The following is a 13,333-nucleotide window of genomic DNA, read 5'->3' as shown; positions in this document are numbered from 1 at the left end:
ACTTGCCTGGAATTTGTTGAAAAGTTTATTGAAACTTTATTCTTTATTCTATATTCTTCATATGCTTTGGGACCAGCTTTGACTTCTAATGAATTATGTCTATTAGGTTTGTTATTCAAATATTTTCTCTTCTTTGTTATTCCCAAGATATATGCTTCTGCCTGCAAAGCTTAAAAAAATAAAACTGCTAGAGTTGTGTGTTGTTCGTGTATTAAACAAACAACGTTTTCCATCTGATGCTTTTACAAACTACAGGAACAGCTCGAGCACTGTGAATTTATAGTTCCTTGGGTGAATTACTCACCAGTTGTGTAATTCAGCAAAGGCGGCTTTAATCTTCTTCACAGAACTGTCCACTTCTTCCTTGATCATCACCCGATATCTAGTCAGAGACACAGTGCAGCGTTGCAGATCCTTCACCGATTTCTCAATATTTGGGCCTAAAATTGATTTTTAAAGAAAGATTAACTTTAGCTCATGAGCTAAACTGCAAAACAACTGATCCAAACCAAAATAGATTTCTCTTTGGCTTTAAAAAAAAAGTTCTGTAAAGTGGGAGGTTCACTCTGTTTTTCACACTGACAGAGTTTCCCCAATAAGTTCTCTGGCCGGGCTATTTGGGGTACACTCGACTCCTTAGCTCTTCAGAAAGAGGCCCTGGTCATTCTGTTCAATCATAAACTGTGGAGTCTTAGAATCTAAAGACTATGCAGGCTATTGGCGATCTCTGTAAACACTGCTGTGTGAAGCTAAAAGCCAGCAGGGCTTTTGGAAGAGGAAAATGACACTGTGATTGAGAGAGGTGCAAATGAGCCAGAGAGAAGATGGAGTACTGGTGCCAGATACACTGGCTCTTGTCCACCAGGCTGAGCCAGGCCTGTAATTACAGCAGCAGCATTTAAAGTGGCTCTCTGGGTGCCCATCTCGTCTGACTGCCTGAAACTGTCACCCAGGTCTATCCAGTGCATGGAAAATAGGCAGACTGTACTTATCCCAGACTGTACTTTTGCCAGTCCTGGGCTTGGGCTCAGGGCCTGAGCACTGTCCCTGGATTTTCTCAAGGCTAGGGTTCATACCACTTGAGCCACAGCACCACTTCTGGCTTTTTGCTACGTATGTGGTACCGAGGAATCGAATCCAGGTCTTCATGAATGCTAGGCAAGCACTCTACTACTAGGCCAAACTCCCGGCCCCACGAGAGTACAGTTCTTAGAAGAAATGTCACTCCTGAAAATGGAGTTAATAGATCAAACAAACACTAAGGAAATCTTTGCTTTGCTTGGGCTTGTCTGGAACTGCTGTCCTTCTGATCACAGCCTCACATGTAGCAGAGTTGACAGACATGCACCACCACACCCAGCTATTGATGGGGAAGGAGTCTTGAATGCCTGCCTGGGCTGGCCTGGAACTATGATCTTTCCCACCCCTGCTTCGCAAGTAGTTGAGATAACAAGATGATCCACTGGTGCCTAGCCGAGTCCTTCTATTTTATAAGGCTAGTTATCAATCACATAGCAACGCCAACACACATAAAATCTAGCGTGTTAAATATAATACCTTCTTTTGGAGTATTTGAAACTTCTGAGCTAAGTGTGATTGACATAGGGAAGACCATCTCTGAAGCAGTCATTTGGACCCTATGCAAGTCGGGAACTTAGTCCCTTTCTCTGTGAATGCATTAATGCTCGCTTCATTAGCAACTAGGGTAGAAGGGTGGTGCATTTTTATCCCTACTTAAAAAGAGCAGCCACATAGGAACGGGAGGTAATTCCATCAGAACTCTCAAGACTCTTCATTCACATGGGAGAAATCACAGCTGCCTTTTAATCAATCTCAGTCATAGAAAGAAATATAATTTCATGTGCACCTTTCCTCACTAAATATCCTCTTTTGGAAAGTCCTTGCATTCTGACATTCTCCTGGGTGTGCAAAATGTGTTGAAACCTTTGTGTAAAAGAAACCACTTTACCTCTTTTTTTTGCCAGCTCATCTGGCTTTATTTCCAGATGAGTTGCAGCAGGGACACTGGATTTAACAGGAGATGTTTTTGCTTTAGGCTTGTTTGGGTTGCAAAGCTGCTCAGCTGACCACTGTAGGCCATCTGACCTCTCTGATGTTCCGTGGATGGGTTTGGGGTTCCCTTCTAAAGACATTTTCTGTTGCAGTTGTCTGTTGCCTTCTGTAAGAGAACACCAAACCATGACTGTGAAGGGATAAATAAAAAACACTGGTGATAAAAGTGATGGAAGATGCCAAGATTTCTGGCTTCGTTTACATGTAGACAAGAATGCCTTTCATTGCAAAACCTTCAAGAAATTGTTTTAAGGGAATCCCCAGAAGATCCTCGGAGACTATACTACAAAGAATTTTGTGTTTTGAGTAAGAAGACATGGCTGTGTGTTTGGCATTTGTAATTGCTTGCAGAATTAGCCAAGGAAATTCACATAATATCTCTGAGCTTTCGTTTCCTCACTTATAGCTATCCAGTAAGGTTACCGAGATGCACACAGGAGAGAAGCATGAGTTTTCTTCAATACCTCCACACCATTCCAGTAAAGGCTTAGGCATCTTTAAGTATAATTTCATATAGAAGCCATAAAAATGTAGCTCTTCTATCTCCTAATGCTATGTTAATGCCATGTGGTATTTTATTCTGAATTAATGAAGGCAGAAGAGTGATTACAGATAGGGCAAGAATGAAGTGACAACAGGTACTATAACCATTTCATCTAATTTATGGAGGAATTAAATCAGGGAAACATCATCATAATATCTCAACTATATTTAAAATCCAGGGAGTTAGCTCCTCTCTAGAGCTTTAATAGATGTGGCAATAAATTAGCAGTACATTGCTTTTGGCATCTTTTAAAGGTAGATTCCTATATAGTTATTGCTGGAATGAATTAAACAGCATAGAAGGGCCTGAAAGGGAAATGTATCACCTTAAGATCTTACTAGCGGAGAGCCTTGGGTATGAAAAGAGGGAAGCTAGTTCTGAAGGCTTGGTTCTTGGAGAAAGCTGGCTTTAGTGGAAAAAAATGCAGTTTGGGTATGGAAGTCCCAAGTTCTGAGCTTCCAAATGTACTGGGCAACCTTGGAGGCAGGTCTCCACTTCTCGGGCAGACTATGGCTCACATTTACACAGGGCATAGACCTCTCCTAGATGCCCAGTGTCCATTTCATACAGCCATCCCACCCTGCTTCTCTCTGCTTCATGGTGCTGTTGAAAACCCCCATGCATTCTACATTAACACAAGGCTTGCTTCTGTTTGCTTCTGACCAATGCCTTGCAGAGGGCTATAACTTCCTAGAAGCAGACACTGGTTGCATTCATTTCTGGAACTCCTAGACTTGGGTCTGGCTCAATAGCTTTCTGTAGAATTGTGATGGAACTAAAGTATACTTAAAATGATTTCATAGAAACACTTTTTTAAAATGAAAAAAGAACACCTTTCCTGACATTGTCACAAACATTACAGCGCAAAAGAATATGATCTGGGTTTTCAGACATTATCTCACTTATGATAAATATCATTTGATTCTAGTTGAATCTGTCATTCATAACCTATATGTCAGGAAGCAGCAATGCTGTTTTCATAGGCTGGATTAACAAAAATGTACTTATAGAGTTATTATAGTACAAAGTCTTATAAAGGTGGTAAGTAAATACAAGAAAAGCATCTTCTGCAATAAATGGTGGTATGCTTAGTTACACTAAGCAGAACTTCAGTGTAGGCCAGTGGTTGTGGACATACAGTATGAAGTGACTTCCCCTTGGTACTTTTCCATGTGCAAATTCCAAAAGACCACCTCCAGAGATTCTGACTCAGCAGTGGCTCGTATTCTGCATCCCAGGTGATTGTGCTGCAGTGGCAGGCAGCATCCACCTGATAAAGCATCTGTAAGTGTTTGACCAAGTCCAAGCTGGTTCCAGCATGTGCCCTTTCTACATCACAGTTGAGATTCAGTCTCCATGAGATATTATAAACTGAGAATCAAAAACTGCTCTTTGTTCACAGTGTAGTAAACGAATCATATTCTTGAAAACATGGGGAGTCACAGCCTAATGGAAAGAATGACCTCAGACAGAAGAACAAAAATTATTCTGTGAAGAGGCCAATGAATTTTAAACAGAAGACACGCATGTTAATGAGCCCAGGCTCATTAACCTAGAGCTAAAGATATTTTGTTTGTGTATCAGAGACCTGATATGAGTGCTCAGAGTTCATTTCATCATTCATAAAACATATATTTACTGAGACACTTGAGTAACAGTGTTTTTGTAGGGTTCTACAAAACATTGGTTGAGGCCATGTAACACTGGGAAGATTTAAAATTCTTGCTTTGATACATTTGCCCACTGACTGTACAGGTCTGCTTTCAAATGTAAAGCTCTGGGACACTTTCAGCTGAAAACTGGTGGAAAATTATATAGCTATTACAGAGTCATGTGCATCTTGACCACAAATCCTGAACTCTGGCAATAGAATAGTCGGAGTTTCCCCCTAAATGCAGTAAATTGGAAACTCCATCAGGTCTTTATCTAGCTAGAGTCTGCTTGTAAACTTCTGTAGCTTATAAATGAGTGTGTGGCAGTTGATTCACACAAGTCTGCACTGACTAATAAGGTAGCACTACCCACATGTGGCTATTGAATATCTTAAAAGTTGCGTGTCTAAATTGAGATATTCTGTAAGTGGGAAAAAATAAGCTGAAATTTGAAGGTTTACTGCAAGAGGCAAAAAAAATTGCAGTGTTTATTATTTAAGCAGTGGAACTAGGAGTGTAGCTAAGTAGCTGAGGACTTGCTAACAGGTGCAAGCACCTGGGTTCAATCCCCAGTACTACAAAAAAAATAAAATAAAATATCGGTTATACATTGAAATGATAATATGATAGATATGCTAAATAAAATATATGAGCCAATTTATTTCTTCTATTTTTTTTCTAAATACAAAATTTAGTTTATTTAAAAAAATACTTTGTGGCCGGGAGTTTGGCCTAGTGGTAGAGTGCTTGCCTAGCATGCACGAAGACCCGGGTTCGATTCCTGGGTACCACATACATAGCAAAAACCCGGAAGTGGTGCTGAGGCTCAAGTGGTAGAGTGCTAGCCTTGAGAAAGTCCAAGGACAGGGCTCAGGCCCTGAGCCCAAGCCCAGGACTGGCAAAAAACAAAAACAAAAACAAAACAAAACAACAAAAAAACAACAAAAAATACTTTGTGGAAATAGCAAAAATACAACAAATATTTAAAAATGTGGAAGAGAATAAGTAATAGCCTGAACTTTTTTATTTAAATGATTTAAATAAGTAACCTTTTCAGTGATCTTTATTTTTTGTCTAAAAATAAATTTACTTAATTTTTTTTGTGGGTCATGGGGCTTGAACTCATCGTGGGTGCTGTCCCTACGCTCTTCAGCTCAAGGCTATCACCCTACCCCTGGGCCTGGGCAGTGTCCCTGAGCTCTTCAGCTCAAAGCCTACAGCCCTACCCTTGATCCAATCCCTACTTCCCCTTTTCTAGAGGTTAATTGGAGTCTCAGGTCCTTTTGTGCCTGGGTTGGCTTTGAACCTTGATCCTCAGATCTCAGCCTCCTGAGTAGCTAGGATTACAGGCGTGAGCCACTGTGCCCAGCTAAATTTACTTAATTTTAAGCTTTAATCAGTGTGCTTTGGTGTTTCATGAAAGGAAAAAAAATACTTATTAAAAATGGCAAGTTTGCACAAACTATAAGAAATATGATGTAGGGGCCAGGAGTTTGGCCTAGTGGTAGAGTGCTTACCTAGCATGCATGAAAACCCGGGTTTGATTCCTCAGCACCACATACATAGAAAAGCCAGAAGTGTGTTGTGGTTCAGGTAGTAGAGCACTAGCCTTGAGGATAGTCCAGGGGAGTGCTCAAGCCCCGAGTTCATTCTCCAGGATTGGCAGAAAAAATCCCAAAGAACAACAACAACAACAACAACAACAAATGCCAGGATCATAGCCCAGCAGTAGAGTACTGGCCTAACCTGCCCAAAGCCCTGGGTTTGAGTCCTTAGTACCACATACACAGAAAAAGCCAGAAGTGGCGGTACTGCTCAAGTGGCAGAGCACTAGCCTTGAGTAAAAAGTGTCCAAGGACAGTGCCCAGGCTCTGAGTTCAAGCCGCAGAACTGGCAAAAAAAAAAGAATGTAATATAATCTAAGAAATAACAATTACAGTTGTACAGATACATCATTTTAAAAACATAAATTCAATAGTAGGAAAGTGTACAAAATACAAGGAATTACAGCCCATAAATGCACTTATACTGATTATATGAGTATCCAAAACCATCTTGATTTGAAAAAGTAGCTTTTATAAAATGTCATAGTAGGCACTGTTTTCAATATGCTTATGAGTATGAAACATCATTATCTTGATTAAATGTCAACATCAGGATTTCTTAGCAAAAAATGTAGTATACACATGGGAAGGTATGCATATCTTGTATTCAAGTTTTGAACATCATGAAAATATACTCAGACACTGATAATAACTACCCATATCAAAGTAAAATATAGAGTACATAAGATAGGGTTAAATATCTTCTACATGAAACAACATTCCAATATCCTTAATGTGTAGACTCTAGAATATTGCCTTTGACGGTCCTCCATCAGGATAGTTATGATGTATCTGAACACTTAATGGTTTCTTTGTATTCTCAGTGCCCAGGGACCATGTTTTCTGTTATTACTGAACAATCATGACTTCTGGTCACAACAGTGTGGGTTTACTGGAGGCTCCCAGCTATAATGCCTTCTAAATCACCATGCTATGGCCCACATGGAAAGAATGTCCAGTCAATTTCTTGAACTTGTCAGGTGACAGAGGAGTAGAAAGAAACATCCCTGGTTGAGAACCATCAAAAGAAGTCAAAAGTGGTTCATATCTGTAATCCTAGCTACTTGGAAGGCTCAGATCGAAGTATTATGGTTCAAAGCCAGCCTGGGCATTAAAGTCCATGAGACTTATCCCCATTGAGCCACCAGAAAACCGGAAGTGCTGCTGTGGCTCAAGGGGTACAGCACTAGCCTTGAGCTGAAGAGCTCAGGGGAAGTGCCCAAAACCAGAGTTCAAACTCCAAGACTGACCAAAGAAAAAAAGTCACTGTCCAGGAAAAGTTGAAACAGGAGAATCTGGCATTTAGGGATATTTTAAGCAGAGTCTAGAATCCTAGTAGTCTAGTATTTCCACCATGTTCATTTTTCAAGTGTTCATCAGGCGGCTCTTGAGCAGGGGTGTTGGTGAAGGTGACTGACTGTCCACTGACCCACTCAATACAGGGTGAAGTGCTCCAAGCTTGGCAAGCTGGAACACAGTTGTCTTTCCTTTCCTGGGGTAGGTTGGTATAGTTTTCCTACTCTAATTCTTTATATGTGTATGTTTCTAATGCAGCTATTAGAAAATGTAAACTTTATGTGCAGCTTTGGATGAATTTCTTTTGGCTCATGAAGAGGTATGAGATGGGTGGTACAATTTACAATTACTACTAATTTCTATTCTAAAATGTAAAAGTACTTAAATTGAGCCTTACACACTTTCTGTGTATCTACATTGGAAAATAGAAACAGTAATGTATAACTTGTTTATCATTATATACCAGAACCTAGTGGATGCATGATATATATTCAATGAAGGAATGCATATATAAGAAATCAGTATTATTTTAATACTTCTTATTTTTAGGGCCCTTAATTGAAGAGGATCCAGTCTGAAAAGAATCTCTAACTGTGAGATTCCATCTTAAGCCAGGAAGATTGGCTAACAACAAGAATTCTAACAACAACAAATGTTGGCAGAAATGTAGGGGAAAAGGAACCCTATTCTACTGTTGGTGGGAATATAAACTAGCACAACCACTCTGAAAACCAGGTTTGGAGGTGATTCAAAAAAGTAAACACAGAACTTCCCTATGGCAGCCATACCACTCTTAGGCATCTATATAGTATGTGGAAAATGAACTTTGCAACTTGTGGGCAAGGACAGGATGGGGAAAGTGAAGGCAGAAGTACATTGTCCAAAAAAGACACATTTTCATGACCTGACTTATGAAATAGTAACCTCTCTGTACAACACCTTAAAGTTATATTAACAATATAAAATAATAAACAACAATAAAAAAGAGAAGAGTCTTAACTCTCTTTAATATTCATAAAATATTTGGATCAAATTAGCTATATCTTGGAAAGAAAAATTAACCTCTAGAAAGATCAAATTTGCTTAGCCAAATAAAAATTATATACATTTTTATGTAATACTTGTCAGTGTATTTGACAATGGCTCCTAGAAGCTCATGTGGTTTTGAATTTAAATATTATCTGAGCCTTCTTTTTATTATAACTACTTTTCAGATCCTGTTATACATGGTATAAAAGTTACTGAGAATAATTTTATTTCTGAATCAAATATACTCAATATATACCTCATATGAAATGCACATCTTGTGCTAGCTCTGGTCTATATATAGGATAAATGACTTATATTTCTTTGCCTTTAACATATGCAAAATTGAAAAACTAATATAAACTTATTAGCACAAAAAACCCAAGTGTTCTTTCCAAACTAAATTGTCTTGGCATCTCTATGGAAAATTAATTGTACGTGTTGATTTTTGGATTTTATTCTATTTCAACAATCTAGTTGTCTGTATTTACACCACATACCACTGTCACAATGGCTTGTTCACTGCACCTATGAAGAAAGTCTTTAAACCTTTTAAAATTATCTTTAAGTAGTTATACAAAAGGGTTTCAATTCAACATACCTATTTATAATATGCAGGAGTCTTAATATAAGAACAGTACTGTACTCTCTTTTTCAAGACTTTTTGTTATCTTAGTCCTTTTTGCATGTCAAAGAAATTTAAAAATTGGTTTGCCTCTTTCAACCAAAAATCTGACCAGATTTTGATGAGACTTTGGTTGAAGCCATAAACTAATTTTTTTCTATAAACTAATTTTTAAAAAAAAACCTACTGTAAACATTGAATGCTTTGATCTTTGATCATGATATATTGCACAATTTTAAGTTTTTAACAATTTGTCTCATCATTATTTTACAATTTTATGTGTCTCTATCAAATTTATTCTTAGACATTTAGACTTATTTTGATATTGTATGTAAAATTTAAAAATTTCAATGTGCAAAAGTTGGTTACCAGCATATAGAATTTAACTGATACTTCCTACATTGATCTTGTACCCAGAGATTTAGTTCATTACCTTATTAGATCTGATAGTTTTATTTTTAATTTTGTTGGTAGATTTCTTAAAATTTTTCATTTTTGGACAGAATCTCTTTGTTGCTACAATTAAAATCTCAAACTCACAACTGTCAGTTAAGTTAGTTTGGTTGGTGTAGGATCCTATAAATATAAATAAAGTCAAGCTGGCTAGTAGTAGTGTAGTATTGAACAAACCTATAATGTTAGATGATGTTTAATCTATTCATTTTGATCAGTACTAAAAAAACTAGTATTATAATCTACATCTAGCTTACATTTCTTTTTTGTTCTTTCAATTGTATTTTATTGTTGTGGTGATGTATAGAGGGGTTATAGTTACATTCATCAAGTAGTGGGTACATTACTTCTTGAACATTATAAACCCCTTCCCATGTATTTTTTTCCCTACCTACTGCTACTTCACATATTTTTTTTTTGCCAGTCCTGAGCTTGAGCTCAGGGCCAGAGCACCATCCTTGGACTTTCTCAAGGCTAGAGCTCTACCACCAGAGCCTCAGCACCACTTCTGGCTTTTTTCAAGGAACTGAACCGGGGTCTTCATACATGCTAGGCAAGCACTCTACCACTAGGCCAAACTCCCGGCCTACTTCACATATTTTTGAAGCTATTTCACCGAGTACATACAAGTTGAAGATAATTATTTCTCTTGATAAACTGACCTATTTATTATAAAGTGACCCTTCAGTATTTCTGGTACTGAAAGCCTTGTTGTTAATGAAACCACATTGAGTTTTGATGCTTAACTCTTTGGGCAGAACCAATTTTTATGCTTTACATTTGATTGATTTCTATCTTTATGTTTCATAGTATCATTTAGAATAATGGCAATAATCACATATAGTTGCTTTTTCTTTAAGTTCATTCTGTCAGTCTCTGCTTTTTCAATAGATGGTTTCACGGTCTCCTGCACACAGGTGATTTCAAATACATATCATCTGATGATGGCTAAGTATTATCAAATAGGTCTCTCTGTAAAGACTGATAAACAAGCATCCTGTGGGATGGTGGGGAGGATATGAAAGGGGAGACACTGATCCAGATGCATCCTTTCTTGCATGGGAACTTCTCTGTAGCACTACTTAAGGATAATACGAGAAATAATAAAAAAAACATATAAATTTGATTAAAAAATTAGGCTTAAAATTCCTAATGTCCATGACTTACAGGTGTGCTACCACTGCCTAAAATATATTTACATAAACATCCTAATATTGTAGTGGTTATAATAATTGATATAATATAACTGATAGTTATTAAGTAATAAGCCTTACTGTTCTTAAACAGTTATGAGAGAAGAAATACAAATTTATCCATCTCTTTATTAATAATTTTGGAATTAAAACAATCAGATTAGTACAATCTTTCCGGAAAGTAGTGTTTTATGAACTTGGTACCCTGTGTCTCTCTCTCTATATATACATATGTGTGTGTGTGTGTGTGTGTGTGTGTGTGTGTGTGTGTGTGTGTGTATAAGCTTATCTGGTTTGGGGACGGGAGAGGAATAACAAAATGGTGAGACAAAGAACGAAGGGTGAGCAAATGCAACAGTGATACTCACAAGACACTATGTTGGAAATGAACTTTACAACTTGGGGGTCAGAGACAGTGGGGAAGAGGTAAAGTAGGAGAAAAGTGAAGGAGGTAACAATCTTCAACAAGAAATGTATTCACTATCTTACTTATGTAACAGCAACCCCTATGTACAACACCCTTATAATAAAATAAAATAAAATAAAAAGTATTCAGGGTAGAGGCTATGGCTTGCAGTGAAATACTTTAGCATACACAAGGGCCTAAGTTTGATTCCCACACTAAAAAACACAATTATACTCTTTCTTGTATACATACCATGTACACACAGTGGAATATTATGAAATTTTAAATGAGGAACAATTCTCTTTAAACTAATAATTATACTTCTAAGAATATGATACAAGGTAATAATTATAGTTGTTTATAAATAATCATAGTTGTTTGTAGACATTTACATATAGAAGATATCTGTTACAGTATTGTTTATAAAGCTAACAGTCTGACAATCTATAGTGATAATAGTCTGAGAATAATTACAGGAAACAAAAATGTAGGGCCGGGAGTTTGGCCTAGTGGTAATGCTTGCCTAGCATGCACAAATACCCGGGTTTGATTCCTCGGTACCACATACATAGAAAAAAGCCGGAAGTGGTGCGGAGGCTCAAATGGTAGAGTGATAGCCTTGAGAAAGTCCAAGGACAGTGCTCAGGCCCTGAGTCCAAGCCCAAGACTGGCAAAAAAAAAATGTCATCATATAATATAACCAATAATTCATGTTCTTCAAAAACATTTAATGATCAGATAACATTCATATTGTAAAAAGCAGAATATAAATGTTCATAGGTCTGCTAGTACTGGTGGCTCATGCCTCTAATCTCTGCTACTCAGGAAACTGAGATCTGAGGATCGTGGTTCACAGCTAGACTTGGAAAGAAAAGTCTGTGAGACTTTTATACACTCAACTACCAAAAAAGTCAAAAGTGGAGCTGTGGATCAAAAGAAACTCAGGGACAGTGCTCAGGGTTCTGAGTTCAAACCTCAGGACCAGTACACACACATGCACACAAACACACAGCATTTACATACTACTTACTAATGATTTTTATAAAAACAACTTTATATATTTGTGCATTAAAATAATTCTGAAGTAGAATTTAATAGTGAAAGATTTTTTTCTTAAACTTTTTTTTGGAAAGTAAGATTTTTATTTCTTAAATGTCACTAAATGTTCTAAATTTCCTCAAAAGTAACTTCAAGTCCAATAATACAAAATCCGTATTTATACTCTAGAAAGCAACGGATAACAACTTAAAATGAGGGAGATTATGCTGGGATCTATAGGGCAGGATAGGTTTTTTTGCCTTTCATTTCAAGAGCTCATATATGTGTTCTGAATCAGAAGGAGCTATAAGGGAAATAAATGACTGTAGACTACTATAACAGGGTAGGTAAGAGAAGGTGGTAGCTTTTGACAGGAAGGTAAAAGGAAGACAGCTGCTAGGAATACATGGAAATGAAAATAAGCAGACTTAGTAGTGGTGGAGTGGCAGTGCGAGGGGGCAGGGTGAAAGTTGAGAGATACATTACATGCTTGGATTTCTGGTTGGCACAATGAGATACATTACATGCCTGGATTTCTGGTTGGCACAATAGGATTGATGGTGCATTTGGATTAAAAAAAAACTCAGAATGAGAATCAAGACTGGAAAGGGAATCATAAGTTAGTTTTAAATGTGCTGTTGAAGTACTTTGAAATGTCAAAGTAAAAATGTCAAACAAGAACCTGAAGTTTGGAGAGTAGCCTGGACTGGCAAGATAAGTTTGTGAGCCACAAGACATAAAGTGAGGGGAAGCTTTGAATGATCTAAGGACAGAGTGTAGCTTAACATAATGCAGGGCTCTGGACCAACCAAATCTTGATGAGCTTCAACAACTGATCAGGAAAAGAAAAATGATCCTTGAAAGGAAACAGAAAAAGCAATGAAGATGGAGGAGAATTGGGAAAGTGTCACATCACAGAAACCCAAAATAAAAAGCAGTGCTGTTAATAATAGAAAGTCAACAATGTTGCAGTCTGCTGAAGGGAAAACTCTGCTAGGGTTCAATAACCCTAAGACTTAGGTAAACCTAACCTAGTGGGAGTACTTTCCTTGGAGATAAGACAAACAATCTTGATGAGTGAAAGAAATGGTGACAGTCGATAAACATAAACTCTCTTGAGATGTTACAGAGCAACCCTCCAGTGATGAACCGCTAAGAAAACTATACATTTACTGTTCACTTTGACTTGCAAGTTTCATTATTCTTCGATCTCTCCATGATAGGACAATTAAGTCATCCACAATAATTTTGGAATAGAGAGTCAAACAGATAGGATCTCTCAGATATGTCATTTCTGCCTTTTCATAATTTATCAAATACAGATAGAATTTATTATTGTATCCCAAATCCTATGAAACTTGAGTGACACCGAGGACATTAAAGCTGGGGACATTGTGACTGGAAATAAATCTTTCAGCTTTGT

The 13,333-nt window shown here is 37.4% G+C and overlaps 1 protein-coding gene across 5 annotated transcripts in view; it reads right to left on the bottom strand.

Annotated features, from left to right (window-relative positions):
- The window catches only part of Spats2l (spermatogenesis associated serine rich 2 like), a 168,571-nt gene that overhangs the window by 31,513 nt on the left and 123,725 nt on the right, over nucleotides 1-13,333 (bottom strand). For all 5 annotated transcript variants that reach the window (XM_090354569.1, XM_090354570.1, XM_090354568.1 and 2 more), the window contains 2 exons: nucleotides 1,970-2,179; nucleotides 305-440 (listed from right to left, as the gene is read on the bottom strand). In XM_090354569.1, coding sequence (XP_090210695.1) covers nucleotides 305-440; nucleotides 1,970-2,179 — 346 coding nt within the window. The remainder of the gene's footprint in view (nucleotides 1-304; nucleotides 441-1,969; nucleotides 2,180-13,333) is intronic.

This window comes from Megascapheus bottae, chromosome 21 (assembly GCF_031878675.1).
Source record: "Megascapheus bottae isolate mThoBot1 chromosome 21, mThoBot2.hap1, whole genome shotgun sequence".
In the NCBI taxonomy this organism is placed as follows: Eukaryota; Metazoa; Chordata; class Mammalia; order Rodentia; family Geomyidae; genus Megascapheus; species Megascapheus bottae.
Note: the sequence above shows the minus strand (reverse complement) of the source record. Positions and strands in the feature narration are given on the sequence as shown.